The 15,374-nt window shown below is 39.8% G+C and overlaps 1 protein-coding gene across 9 annotated transcripts in view; it reads right to left on the reverse strand.

Moving 5' to 3' along the window:
- The window catches only part of CUX1 (cut like homeobox 1), a 264,508-nt gene that overhangs the window by 59,149 nt on the left and 189,985 nt on the right, over positions 1 to 15,374 (reverse strand). For 3 of the 9 annotated variants that reach the window (XM_030462580.1, XM_030462576.1, XM_030462575.1), the window contains exons 13-20: positions 15,027 to 15,075; positions 13,906 to 14,002; positions 12,111 to 12,782; positions 11,051 to 11,116; positions 9,576 to 9,677; positions 6,542 to 7,368; positions 4,948 to 5,113; positions 4,235 to 4,291 (exon numbers count right to left, since the gene is read on the reverse strand). In XM_030462580.1, the coding sequence (XP_030318440.1) occupies positions 4,235 to 4,291; positions 4,948 to 5,113; positions 6,542 to 7,368; positions 9,576 to 9,677; positions 11,051 to 11,116; positions 12,111 to 12,782; positions 13,906 to 14,002; positions 15,027 to 15,075 (2,036 nt within the window). The remainder of the gene's footprint in view (positions 1 to 4,234; positions 4,292 to 4,947; positions 5,114 to 6,541; positions 7,369 to 9,575; positions 9,678 to 11,050; positions 11,117 to 12,110; positions 12,783 to 13,905; positions 14,003 to 15,026; positions 15,076 to 15,374) is intronic. The other 6 variants (XM_030462581.1, XM_030462579.1, XM_030462577.1 and 3 more) reach the window with 6 other exon arrangements.

A 15,374-nucleotide genomic window follows, 5' to 3' on the forward strand; every position in this document is an offset into this window, starting at 1 on the left:
CAACCAATTGCAAAGACTCAAAAATTGGTCATCCAATCTAAACCATCTATATGCAAGGAATTCTTGCAGTCCAGCTACTCAGCTATTGAAAGCCACAGAATCTTAACTGCAAATATTTCATGTCATACCATTTTATTAACCTGGAATGCCAGTAAATGCCTTCAAAGCAATCTCCTCTTTTTGATTCAACAATGAAGCTCAAATTAAGGAAGATCTGTCAGCATTACTGGACAGACAGCTTGTGCCATCTCAAGGTAATAAGGATTCAGCTCTCCATGTGCTAAGGGGCAGCCATCTCAGACAGCTCTGCCCATCCAAAACAAAGCAGTATAATGAAGGAAACAGTAATGAACTATGGAGAAATGGTAGGTAAGGACTTATCCATTGCCACCAAGTGGCTTGTGAGCTCCTCCCATAAGAGGGTCAGGATGGGAATCCTGACTATGGACTGAAAGCCTGGAATGCACTTCCCACTTTGTGTCAACACGACAGCATCCTTCTCCTTTTAGGTAAATGGGCAGGTCTACCCAGTACACAGTTAACTACCTGCCTGCTCAGCAGCTTCTGTACTGAAAAATATTACAGGAGTGTGTATTACAGAAAGAAAAATATGAAGGATCTCTGCATTTGCCATCATTCCACATGATGTCTGCTAACATCATAACTACAGTAAACCATAGATTACATTCTGATCTTTTTTTCAGATTGTCTTTCCCAAGGGATGATAAGAAGTAATCTCCCTGTTGTTACAAATGTTTTATTTTGAAAGTAAAGCTTTTATGCATATTTTAGTTGATCTAAATACAGTAGATCTTGGGTTTTTAAATCACCAGATAATACGCAATTATCTCAAGCTAGATTCTGATTTTGAAACAAGCTCTAATTAGCTCCCCATTTTATACTGCTATAATCCTTTCTTCAACTCCCATGAGCCTTACTATTGCTAAGCAGCATGAGGTTAGGAATGATGGATGATACCCAGAAAGGAAGACAAACAAAAGGGAAATTCAAAATCCCCTGAGATCACCCGCAGCTGTATCGGCAAATGAAGATTTCCACATTAGGTCATAAGACGACCCCTCCAGAAACACAAACCAAAAAGGCACGTCCTTTTCCCACTGAGTATTTGCAAGTCTTTAATGTACTATAGAGAGAGTGTGTGTCCTTCATGGAGGATAAATGCAAAAGTGAATAAAAATTCAGCTTTTCTGGGAGTAGCTATGAAATCAATGGCATCAAAAAAGAAACTTTGTCTCAATGGCATAGGGATGCCCGGTCAAAACATAAGACCCCAAAATAAAACAGACCAATAAAAGTCATTTACTCTACAGGTATATCAAAATATATCCAAGTACAGAAGCCTTCCTTCTGGCACATGGCCCAACTCAGCTCTGATGCTCAGGAATTCAACTAAATAAAGGCCAAATTGGTAATGAGAAAATGCTGATGCAGTTGGGTGACACTAATTCAACTTTTTTTTTTTTTTTCCATGTGATTTGGTCTATGCTTTTGACACATAAATCATTAAAAAGGCAGATCTACCCAAGGGCATTAGAGCATTTAGGTGGAAAGAAATACACAGAGAAAAATGTTAGAAAAGGCACAGTGATACTATTTTTGACCACCTAGGGTACAGAGTTGTGTAAAACATTACTGAAACTTGCACAAAATCACCAAAGCCTTGATAGATCACAGGCAGAAAATACAGATAGATATCTGGTTGTAGCTTTGGTATAGCCTATTTTTTTTTCCCCACAATTAATAAATATAGCTTTTAAAGAAGAAAACCCAGCCTGGCTTCTCTTTGCTATCTTGAAATATATATTTATATATATTTATATATAGAATGATTATATGCTCAGTCCCATGTACAAAAGACTGATGGGTCCATCTGTCCACGTGTGACAATGGAAAATTAACAGACAAAAGCACAGAGTTTCATGAATGAGGTGTTAATCAAAACCTCATGATCTGGAAGTGTAACCAACTGGGTCAGAAATCCCGAAAATCTTGCTAGTTTGATAGAGGAGTGCCAAATGGTAATGAAAATACTCACAGCTAATAAAAGTTTGAGATGTTACTATGCATGCTGACACTCTGTACACTGAAGATCTTCTTGGCAAAGCACTCAGGAGCCACTGAATGTATCAGTTTAATTTCACTTTTTTCCCTTCATGCATTCAACAAGTTCCAAGCCAATTATATTACGTGGAAAAGGCTCCAGACCTTTTCTCATTTCAAAATTGTCCTGATTAATTTCTGTTTTAAAATTGCAAGCATGCAACCTTTTTCTGCCTTGGTTTTCCTGGGAAATGTCTCCAAAGACTAAAAAAAAAATTGGAGCTTTTTTTTTCCTACCCTGAAGTAGAGAATCTTTCAGAAATGCATAATTACTACTACCTTTTCCAAACTGTTTGCTGTGCTTTTAATTACAGAACAGCTGTTAAGAAAATTACCAAACTGCCTTCCTCATTCAAATAACTTTGTTTTGCTCTTTTGTTCTGGGTGGTGCCACAACCTTCCTTATTCCTTTATACAGAGAACAGCATGGAGAAAAGAAAGTCTTATACAACAATTTGATTTTTAATCATCAGAAAGGAGGAAGAAAAGGGCATGAGCCCATTTTCTCCTTTGGAAGTCTGATTTAAGTAATGAAGGAAGGCAATCATCAATAATATGATTTTATTAGCTGATAGGAACGTGCTGCCTCACAAAATATTAGCTCAAGGGCAGGAACTGACAAAGGAGATTGGGAGTGTGGGAGGGGAGCAAAATATCACAGCAGCAAAACTGAACTTCCTGAAGGAAATCACTTTCAGTTGCCAGTGATCCTCAAGGGAATCCATAAGGTGGTTGGATTTTAACACTATGGGCTTGTCTTTCAATCTTTTATAATTACAGCTAGTCATAAATATGATGATTAACAATAACAATGCAGCCTTTTCCCAGCTAATCCAATTTCAAATTCCTCTTAAAAAGGCTACAATTAATTACTCCTATTTTCCATACTGTCTTAGGTGTTTATAAATGTAATGGTTACTCTTGCACAGTACTGGTGCTACAAAACAAGTAGTCAGTGGCACGCTTTTAATGAACAGCAGTGTATAAAACATCACAGGAAATTCCATGTTCACTAAATGCTTGGCTATAAGTAACAATAGCCTTATGATTGCAAATATTTTTCCCATGTTTGTTTTGTTTGTGTGGCTTGTTTTCACCAGGGGCACCTTTTTCTTCTTCTTCTTCTTTTATCTATTTATTTTCAACTGTTCTTAAGAAATACGTGGACTGAATATCCTAACAGATTTTCTTCTAGTAAAATCTTTTAGAATGCAAAACAGTTTCCCACTAGACTGAGAAAAAGGATTTTGGTTGGGATATTCAGAACAAACCCAGAAAGCTCCAGAAAGAAGAGTTTGTTTCAGAATAGCAGAAAGGTGGAAGAAGAACACAATCCACCCTTCTCCACATCCTGAAATGCAATAATTTTCCAATGCAGGGCACCAGCTGTAAGTAAAGAGCAGGGCACAAGTACTTTTCTGGAGTAAAGAACAGCTCGAGTGGTTTATGTCAGTTAAGCAAATCATTGGTAAAAAGTCTGTGTGGGTAGAGTTTGGTATCTAACAGCAGGAACCCAGCTGTTCTGTTCCAGCCTCCTTCCTATAGTGTGGCCATTTTATAAAACCTTCAGCAATTCAGTTCTCTTTGACACTCATCTTTCCTACTTCTGCTTTTGTGCAAAAGGAAAGGGGAAACAGAATAAAAAAAGGTTGGCCTGGAATATTAAGCTTGAAAAAGAAAGATGTAAGACACTCTTTTCCTCACCTTCAAATTAACAAAGCAGATTTTGTGCAAATGAAAGTGGGGGGGGGGAAATGCCAGTGAGTAAGGCAGCTGGAGTATGTAGATCACATTACAAACCAAAGGCTTGTTTTACAGCCATTGTCACATGTCAAGTTGATAAGCTGAACTATGGTAAAAAAAACCCTACAGAGCCAATGATCTCTAAGATCAGACAGTCTCTTTACCTAATATATGCAGCTAAATATGTGTACTCCCTACATCTGCCATAGCAACAAGGAGAGAAAGAGGAATTAACTGCATTAATAAAAAAATGAAGGGTCTCCTGTATGATACAACAAAACACCAGAAACCTCTCGGCATCAAAGCAAAAGAAATGTAACAAAAGCACAGAGAATTATTTCAGAGCAAATCATTGAAACCAGCTGATTACCTGAGCTTGCACATCCCTGCTGTAGGGAATCCTGTAATGATGTCACAGAGTGAAGGACTAGATAAGAGAGGAGAGGAAAATCAGGGAACAATCAAAGGAGATGCCAAACCACAAACCAAACAGTAAGCAGGCTCAACAAACAGCAAACCCCTGACCTCAGCAAGGGCACGCTGCTCATCTGAGTCAGTGGCATTGTAAGGGTACAACCCGAGGCCAAACTCTAGGCTGCCTTTCTGTCTCAATAAGTATTAGGGTAAGAGAGAGCCACAATAAAAGTGTCATTGCAACACAGCATTCCCCCTTTAAAGCTTAGTTCTTCTAGCTCACCTCCTGAGAAAGCAATCAATACTCTCCTAGGAACAATCAAACATCCCCTGCGCAACCCTAGAGAACAGTGCACAAGGTTTTCCAGCTCCTTGGCCAAATTTTTTTGGAATTCTGGATCATCTGCATACCTAGATAACGTCATCCTAATCTGGAACTTGATAACTGCTGCTTATTAATTACGCATAAACCAGTGCTTTGCTCACAAACATTCCCTGAGTGTCCCCTTAGGCTGGGCTGCAAGGATGGACATGGCCACTTCCAGTAAGTCCTGGACTAGCACCAGGCACAAGCCTTGCTAACTGCAAAAAAAAAAAAAAAAAAAGAAAAAAAAAAGAAAGATCTCCTCCTCCTCCTCAACTCAAATAACATAGTGGAATTTTAATTACCTTGTCCTTGTTGCTGCCCTTGTGCAGGCAGGACACACTGTCCCAGCTCACCATTCAACCAGAGCTGCATACGAATAAATGGTTCTCGGCCTTTTTGGGTCAATTTACTCCATGGCTTTGGCCTGGAGAGCATGTCACTGACACTTCCTTGGGACAGCCCCAATACCTGAAGTGAAGCAACCAAGAATGGCACGTTAACACATTTGATGTGGAGGGGGATAATTTAAGTCACTTTGGTTTCCTTTACTGCTGCAGCGCTCAAGTTGGTTTTATATGGGCAATTAGTAAAACTGCAACATGACATATGTAGGTAATTATTGGAAATGCTTTTCTCCTGCTGTGCTTTTTTTTCTGGAGTGTGAGGGTTTGTTTTTTTTTTTCCTGCAGGAATGGAGCAGCAGCACAAACAGCAAAAAGATGGTGCAAGATTTGCATGCTTTTCATATTTTGTGTCAAATAGTTTCATCAGTTCTAACAGGAAAAACACAGTCCAGGCACACACAGGCAGATAAAACAGGAAATGATTGGCATCTATTTTGTTCTCAAACAAAAATAATTGGGACTTTTGAGACTAGGCCTATATTTGGTTGATTTTTTGGGGTATGAATTATAACGATGTGTGTTTTCACCTGTAGCAGCAGCTGCTTCATATAAGTAAATATTTAAAAATACAGCCAACTGCTGCAAAGGGGGAATTTCAGACAGGCAGAATGCAATTACTTGCCTGGAATTCAGCACAGGTACAGGGGTTAAAAATCATATTTAATGAAAGCTGCCATGGGATCTTTAATGACCCCAAAAGGTCAGGCTTTTCATTTTACATCTCACTGAAAAGGTAATAGCGCGATGCCAGCTCCTATTATACCATTACATTGATTCAGTTCTTTACAGGAAGAAGAAACACCAGATGTCCACCACTTCTTATAACTTGGGAGGTGTTTTCTGGTGGTTGGGGACCCCCCTGAAATCCCATGTGCTGCAGGCTTAAAGCCTAGAATGTGAGAGCTCCAGAAAGCCTTATCGTGCATCGTGTATCTGTAATCAAACAGTGCTTAAAAACATCTCAACGTGCACTAAGAGACCAAGCACTAAAATGACTGAATTCTTGTCTGAAGGCTAAGGAGAGGTAGGGGATTTTCTCTGTGTTTGTTTAAATACCCTTGTGCACATTTCCAAATACAAAGAAAAAGGAAAAATGCTCTTGTGTCCATAATCTTCACTTGTAACAAATTTAAGACTCTCCAGTCATGACAATGGCATTACTCAAATATTCCATGAATCCATTACATTAAGCATGAAATATTGAGTCTCATTTGCTTCAGCTTTCAATATTTCTAAACTCGGGGGCCCCATTTCTAATTACAAGTGTCGGGTGCCAGTCTTTGTAGCAAAACCTAAGCAATTCACCAAACAGAGGAAAACAAAGACTTTCCCTTGTGAGCTCGTTTTTGAAATACTTCACGGACAAGGCAAAAACATTTTTCCGTAAGACACAGGTGGCACCTCCCCCTCTGTTCAACCCAGCTCCCTACCAACGTCAGGAGCCCAAGGCACATTCACAATACTGGTGGAAAAGAGAGAACCAGTTCTTTACCTTTTCCCCAAAGATCCTTTGGCAGATGCCATTCTTTGCTAGCTTTTCTTTGACCTGCCGCGTTAGCTCTATCGTATCCACTTCCTGGTACATATAAATCTCATACTGCTCGGGTGTCAGTGGAGGAACTGAAGGTTTGGATGGCTTTGACAAGGACACGATAGGGGATGAAGGGAGGGGGCTATTTTGTGGTGTCTCACTGCGACTCGCCCCAGTCATGCTCAATTCAGAACTCTGGGAGTACGGAGATTCGGCGTTTGGCCACTCTTTCCAATACTCTGAAGAAGATGGTCCTTGGAGCTGGCTACGATCTGGCCTAGTCTGATTGCTGACCTTTTCTTTTCCACCACTGGCTTCCTCAACTTTTATATCTTCAGGAAGAGCTGCGTTTCTTCGCTCATGCTGCACAGTATTCCACCAATGGTCTTTCCAAACACCACCACGTCCCAACTCATTTTTAACATGCCTCAACATACCCTGTGCAGAATCACTTATTGCATGAAGCTCTAAACCAGGTGCCTCCTGAGGCTCCTTTTTGAGCCCAGAGAGGTTCTGCAATGCAGAGATACTGGAATCAGTGACAGATGAATGTTTCTTCAGGGATATGGCCAAAGGAGAATAGCTGGAAACCGAAGACATTGCAGGTGTAGATACTAGTTTGGGGGACAGGATAGAAATGTCAGCTTGAGATAAAGGTGGTGTTTTTAAGGCAGGTTCAAGGGCAGCCTGCTGTGCCTCCATTTCACGTCGGGCTTGTTGCAGAATGGATCGAATAGCATCATCAGAATTGCCACTGCTAGATGCAGAAGGCGGCTGAGCCGGCTCAGCTATGAAAAACAACCAAAAGACTAAATGCAACAGAGGAACAGGCTTTGTATTCAACATGTGCTACTGCAAAACATTTCCCTGGCAGAAAAAAATAAAGAGAGGCTGCGATACATTTCGGGATGGAAGGGAGGAGTTTTCGCTAAGCGAAGATTCGCACTTTTCAAAATAAAGTCAGATTTATAGAGTTCTTCACTGGAAAATTCTTACAGTTGCCAAAGTGCAGGACATTTGCACTCACAGACTCAACTGCAGAAGTCTGGTACTACTTGCATGCTTTCTATCACTGTAAAAACTTTCAAATAAAAGCCTCTGAAAACCAAGCCTTCACCTCTTCCTCCCCCGCCCCAAGCGGTCAATAATATCTTACAGTTCTACTTGCAAAGTTATTTAACCTTTTACTTCTCTCTATCTCCACAAATAGATCATAACACATGCTCCAACCTGAACACAGCTGCATTCACCTGGACAAACTATTATTACACCCCTATAGCACAAATCAGTCCAAAAATATAACACACAAATTACATCAAAGGAAGAACTTCAATAAAAGACTTCATTATTTGACAAGGTAAATATGTTGTTCCTGTTTCCTTGTTCCATGGTCCCAGCCACTGAAATAACACAGTTCCACAAAAACCAGGCTGTCACTCTTTGCCTTATCCAAAGTTTTAGAATGGAGCTGCAGGTGCTTTCAGAAGAGATTACACCTAAACACAGTATTTCAGCAGTGAACCAGGACCTGTGTGGGTGTGCTGCCACAGTCAGGGATGAGCAGAGTTTGGAATGTGGGTACAGAATAATCTCTGCAGAGCCAGGAGGTTTTTGCCATGGCATGTTGCCATTTTAGCTACTCTCCAGTGAGGTCCCTGATACCTGAAAACCAATTCCTCTGAAAGCTACTCTACAAAGAATGGGGAAAGTGAAGCACTGGATAGTAACAGGGAACCCACACACTGCATGAAGTCACCTTAAATTGAAATAATATTTGAAACACGCTGCTTTTTATTCTAGTAATTATAATTCTCATCTGAATATGTTTCTGAATTTACCTTTCAATCTTCCTTCCTGTCACATGCTATAAAATACACGAAAAGCTAAGAAATAAGGAAAATGACCATGGGAGCATGTTTTATCTACTCGTTTCATAGGGAGTTTTGAGGCTGAATAAAGTTTGAAAGGAAGCCTGAGATTCTCAGATGAAATATCTTCCTGAACAACATGCTTGCAGTTTCCTGCACTCAGCCCACATTCTTTTCTCTGTAACCATTACTTGCATAAAGTCATATCATTTAAATAGTGTATTAACTAGTCTTTCATATTTTGCCATGACATTAGCTTAGCTGTCATTTAAAAGACAACTATCCACAACTGTAAATCAGTATTTACTTTAAAGAATGAAACAGAAGTAAGGCACAGTACTCTCTACTTCAACATTAGCCCTTTACCAGAGCTGGGAAGTCTTTTAAAATTGGGAGAGCTATCAAGTAGACAGCAATGTTAGCTACATGACAGCATACGATGAGAAATTAAACTTATCTTGGACTAAGATGTTAAACCAATGACGTTTTTTGGGAAAGGAAATGCTTTTCAGATTTGCCAGTTCATTCACTGAATACATTCTGTATCCAAAAATAAAGTAATGTGAAAGGCAGAACTGAGTTTGCCTATATTATCATTTCAGTACATGATGTCCACAGTACCATGGTACTGTGTGACTGGTAACTGCTGGCTACATTGTGACCTTCACCCTGACAAATCCATTCAGTTCCCTCTCCCATGCACTTCTGTCCCTGGGGCCTGAGTAAGAGAGAAGAGAAGAGAAAGCAGGAGCTGCTCCCTTTCCAAGGAGTAAAGTGGTAGAAGGAAGGATTTTTTTAGATTCATTCTGCAGAGTGACTGCCTTGCAAGTCTGGAGTGGTGTAAAGTAGGCAGAGCTCTACACTTGGAAAAAAAGTGTTTAGAAAACTCACAGCATTGCTCCCCCAGGAGTGTGGCAGAGCAGAGTGCTGAGCTATAACACACGTAACCTGAACTTGGGCTGCATTATAGAAAGAAACAACTCCACTAGATAGTAAAAAAAATTTAAAAAGCTCTTCAAACCTACATTCAAAGTTTAAAGCACATAATTAACTAACCAGAAAGCTCATGGTAATTGTTTTAATTAAATTCTGAAGTAAAAGGAGCAAAAGACAAAATGAGATTGTACCTGTTTTCTGTACTTGCAGCTCCCTTTTGGCTTGTTCCAGAATGGATTTGATGGCTTCATCAGAGCCTGTCTCTGTGGTTCGGATTCTTGTGGTTATATTACCTGAAGAGGAAAACAAAACTAATGACATCAGGAAAACTTGTATTTGTTTGGCTGTTTTTTTAGCACAACAGACAGTCAGTATACATGGATATAACACCAGTACAGCCTGATGACCATTTACATAGGATCTGTACCAATGTTTACAGTATCAAGAATATACTTAATACAACAGAAGAAAAAAAACATCCTTGTTGTGCAAAAGCCTGCCTGGTAGCTGCACTGGAATGATGACAACACTGCCATCAGAGGCAGAAATAGGTGCTCATATATTCCTATTTAAGTCTATTTTTTTCCCCATTTTTCCCTTTTGTTTCCTTTTTTTTTCTTTTTGTAGGGGGAGATGGACAAGGTGGGAAAAGAACCATAGGGGAAAGGAAGAAAGCTAAAAACATAAGACCACCAATCACTTAAAAACTGCATCAGCTGCTAGGTAAAGTAGGGTGAGTATACATTCAGCTCAAAACAGAATTAAAAAGTAACTAGACAGAAATAATTTTTAACTTTCTAGAAGTTAATGCACTAAGAGAAACACTGAAAAGCAAATACCATTTGAAGTACTCTCCAGCTAACAGCTATTACTTGGTTTTTTAATTTAAATTTTCTTTTTTAACACTAAGGGGAAGAAAAGGAGTGAAAAATACAACTGCAAATGCTACTGCACTTAACAACATTTTTCATTATCAGACTATAATTATAAAGTGAGCTAGATAACTTCTGACTAGAGTAAAAATAACTACAGAGTTTTGGGGTGTTTTTGGGGTGCTTTCTTTTTGCAAGACAAGAGGAAGAAGAATACAAAAATCCTGCAGATAATCTGTAATGAAGAAAAATGTTTGGTCTTCCTGTTCAGTGATTATTCATCAATCTGATATTCATTTAACTTGTTATCTCTTTCATACATCATACTGCACTACATATCACACTAACTTAACAGCATACTGAAGTCTTTTGTCAACGTAAGCCCCATGAGAAGAAAGAAGTAAATCTAGAGCAGAAGCAGTATGTGACTGGTGCTGGATTAAATGTAATTGTTCAGCTTTCTCCCTCCAAAATCACAAAATCAGCAGAGAGCATTTCAACAGACCTGATGATTTTTATAAAGCCACTCCTATCACTCATCTCCTTTTATCTGCATATGCAGTGAGGCTGGGAGTGGAAGAAGTATCCAAACAGCATTACGTTAGTACAGCAGCAGCAGAATTAGAAAAAAGCAGAGTGTTCATCTAACCCATGGTTTGTTTTATACTTACTGTCTGTTTTTCTATCAGATTCCAGGCCAGAATCAAACTGCACAGTTTAAGGAAACACACAGCTAAAGCACACTCCACTTCCTAGGTATTGACTGCAAAGAAAAACACCTGCCTGTGACGTACCTTCAGACCCATTTCTTCGTTTCGGTACTTCCTGAAATAGTCTGTTCAGGTTCTGGCCTGGATTCTCTGTTGAAAAACAAGTTTGGTAAGAACAAAACAATCAGGGGATGGTTGCTCTGACATCACGGGCTGTGTGACATGAGAAGCTAGCAGCCTGTCTCTGATGGAGAGGGTTGGAGCTGCCCTGGCCCCCTCGAGCCTCTGTCTGAGCACTGGAGGAGCTACTTTGGAAGAAGCAAGGCTGGCTGATTTGTTAATAAAGATTACAGCTACGTTCAGAAAGGAGATTAGATAGATATAAATAAATGTCTAGAGATACCAAAAATGAAGAGGTTAAAGATGGGCAGATAATCCCCTCAAGTGCAATCATCAAAAGGAAGAACAGATTATAAATCTAACAGTGTGAACTATCAATTAAACAAAACCTAGGAAAGTCCTGCCTGTCCTTTCCAATATTTCTAGACTATAAACAACTTACTCTTCAGATTCTCTAAATATAACTCTCAGTCTTCACAACTGAAATGCATGTTATTTCTTAAAGTCACTGCCTTAAATATGCAAAGCTGCTTTAAATCAGGATTGTGTTTTAATTACTCATCTCGTGCATCACCTATGATATTTTGTCAAAACACTTGGAGGAGGGGGAGAAAAAAAAAAAATCACACAAGACATAACAGAAGCCTGGTCTCAATAAACAACCCCCCCTAAAAAATTTTAAGCATTTCTGAAGGCTGATACCCTTACTAGCTACTGCTCATTTTCACTCTGTATTCAGACCTGACACAGGGCTATTGGGAAGTGAGGGATCCAAGTGTCCCTGCTGCTTGCCCTTGCTGACAACCACAAGTCAGCAGCTAAAAAAAACCAAAACCAAGCCAAGATACGAACCTGCTTGAGTGCTGAAAAGCAGTGACAGAAAGCTGTGCTTTCTGTACCTGCCATCTGATTGATGTGAAAAGAGCAGCAACGCACAAATGGCCCCGCGCAGAGAAACTTCAAATCTTAAACATTTGCAACTAAGAGGAAAACAGGGCCAGCCCCTTGGCTGGAGAGCACTTACCTCTTTGTCTACCCTGGATGCTGCGAAGAGCCAAGATGTTCTGCTCGTCCGAGAGGAACTGCTTCATCTTATGAAATGGCTCCTTGCCTCTCACAGTCAGTTTATTCCATGGCTTTGGCCGGGCTAGTATCTCGCTCACAGACCCTTGTGACAGTCCCAACACATAATGTCCAAATATCCGCTGTCCAATATTGTGCTTGATCAACTGCTCTTTCACCTGACGTGCAATTTCGGCCGTGTCTATCTCCTCGCCTTCGGAGATGCTCCCAGCACTTTCTGACTGGCTGGGAGATGGGGCCATGCCATTTACATCCGGACTTTGTTGTAATGGACTTTGGGAAGATATGGAGTTTGTGCTGTAAGGACCTGTTGAAAAAATCATGCTTGTGCTTCCTGCTTCCTGCATTGCCTTGGAGTAGAAGGACTGCATTAGCTGTCGCTGGAGGAGAGAGTTTAGTGCAAATTTTCCTGTGGAGGCCAGGGGTAAGCTGGGGCTCGCCAGGGATGAGCTGAAAAAGTCTTGACTTAAACCCGTTGGTGAGAACTGGTGTGTACCATTAGTATTGGAAGCCTGCTCCCCCGCGTTGCGGAGCAACTGAGAAGGAGGGGAGGCCGGCAAGGTTGCAGGACGCTGACTCTCAGGCTGGTCTTTCCCTTTTCTCCTGGCTGACCCTACAAGGAAGGTCAAACATAATGCATTATGGGGGATCAAAGAGGGAAAAACCAAGATAAAAAAATGCAAAGTTTGCCCCGCAAAGGGAAAAAAGTGCAGATTTACAAGGGCCGGTGAGGCGGCGGTGGGACTTTTGTTTTTGGTTTGGTTTTGGTTTGTTTTCTTTTTGTTTTGTTTTGTTGTTGTTTTTTCTTTTTTTTTTTTTTTTCCATAATTGAAATTTTAATAAGCCAAACAAGGCCCCCAAAACAAACAACATGCATTTAATGTTTGCACCTTTCTTGTATGTTGCAGCCTGGAGAATCCCCCTTACAAACATTAAAACTAGAACAATTACATGAAGTGCAGTTATACATTTTAAATAAATGCAGTTACAGACAGCAAGTCTCTGTTGTCTCTCATTCAAGACATTACTCATTGGACCTGACTGAACCCAAATGCAGCAAACATTTACATTTTGGAACAAACCAATTTGAATAAAGGAATCACCATTAGGTGAATGCACCAAGATCACCCAGTTAAAGTCATAAAACACTTCAGAATTCACTTATCCCAGGGCCAGTGGCAACTTTTAACTTTCTTCCAGCTGCAAAAACCATAAGCATTCAAGTATCTGGAAATTCCATGACTTGCCATGTAAAAAATGTGCACACAAGATGTAAAAGGCCCACGTTAGAAAAACTAAACAGCAAAGACACTTTGCTAAAAAGAAAGTATTTTGTTTTCCCAAGCTGACCTGCTGGTAGTATATCTAAGTGTATCAGACAGGAAGATTATTGTGCTCTACATGCAAACATTTTGCATAACATTGTGTGTGGGGGGAAGAGACTTCTGGTGCCATGGATGAATTTGTTCCTAAAACAGAAGACAGCCTTGAATGCTACCACTTGGTACATCTTGTAATGCCTCCCTTTCCTACCCTTTAAAAACTCCCTGCGGTCTCCAAGTTTTATTTTATCATCCAGCCTATAAAACTGCAAAAATCAAACATAATTCAATGTTCCTGTTGCCTGCTAATCTTTCTGCCATGCATTAGCTCAGACATTCATCTCTCACTCAGCCCTCCCTCCCTTCAACAAGACAGCAAACAAACCAGAAGAGCTGAAAATCATCTGAACCTACCACTCAGGTCACTATTTGTGATACGCAGCGTGGCGTTCTCCGACTGCAAGGAGCGGTTCTTCTCCAGCAGCAGCACCTCCAGCGGTTTAGATGCATCCTAAAGAAAATCAAAGTGGGAGGTTTGTTTCTAAAAAGCACTAAGAGGCTCTCTCAGGCACTAAAAAGGATTTCAGAAGAAGAAAACAAGTGCTTATCTCTGCTCTGAACACAGCTAGGGAATGCACCGTGCATACGTTTGCAGGAATCGCTCAGTGCTTCTACACGAGCCATAGAGGAGACTCACTGTTTAATTTCTATTGTAAATGATTCATCAATTCTGCATTATTTTGAAATGTGCAATGGAACATTTCCCAAATCCTGCTTATTTTAAAATGGCACTGGCAAGGTTTCAGTTTAAAAGCTGTAGTCTTCTTTTAATCTGATTAAAACGGGAGCTAAGATTATATTATTTCTTCTAGGTCAACTGACCCAAGTTAAGCATTTCCTTGAAACCCTGCATTTCAGCATAAACAGTTTGTCCAAAAAGAAAATCAGTTATAGAGATCTGCCATTTATCTTCCACTAAATATCTAAACAAGAATCATTAAGCAACATATCTGAAAATTAATCCCAGTATATTGACAAACAGTTCAGACTTGAGAAGCAGAATTTTAATGTATAACATTTAAACTTAAATAAGATTAATTTGCTGGAAAAGCAGAGATTTATCCTGCTTTCTCAGTACTCAGAGGTTTGTTTTCTTTTATGAACATTATTTTCAAGGCTAGCAAAGACTTAAAAATGCTAAAATCCTTGCTCAGAGTACTGTCAGTACAAGAAGCATGCAAATCTCAGTGTAGCTGTACATCTACTCTTGTATCTTTAAAGACTCAACTTCAGAACATTATGGTTATCCACTCCAGCACAGCTGAAACATCATTCTTTGCCCTTGACCACTTAAAAGAAATTAACAGGCAAAAAAATGCTCAGTTTAGCTTTTTACATAAGAAAACATCAAGGAAACAATTATCAACCCGTATGTCTCAACATCAACAGGAAAATGTCCATGCCAACACCAACAAATTGCAAGACAAAATTTGACTGAACTGCTGAATTACAAAAACAAAACTTAGGGTCAGTACCTGCGAAGCAGAGCTTTCAGATGGTGCAAACTCCATGGATTTCAAGATACTGTGGAAGGCAGAAGAAAAAATTATTTTCTATTTCTTCTTTTCATAACATCTGCACTAATAAGCACTAACATCATTTCCTACTCTCCAGCAACACTACAAGTGATAACAACTTTCCTTGCAGCAACACAGCCCCATAATGAATATCGAATAACTATTCAAACTAGTCATTGGATAGGAAAATTTTCTCCAGTGTCATCTAAATCATTCCATATGCAATCCCACCAGGCCAGTTTAAAGCGTAAATTTAAAGGTTAATAAGGAAATAACATTTTAAGCTGTCAGAAGTGATATAAATTT

The sequence above is a fragment of the Calypte anna genome, chromosome 19 (assembly GCF_003957555.1).
Source record: "Calypte anna isolate BGI_N300 chromosome 19, bCalAnn1_v1.p, whole genome shotgun sequence".
Classification (NCBI taxonomy): domain Eukaryota; kingdom Metazoa; phylum Chordata; class Aves; order Apodiformes; family Trochilidae; genus Calypte; species Calypte anna.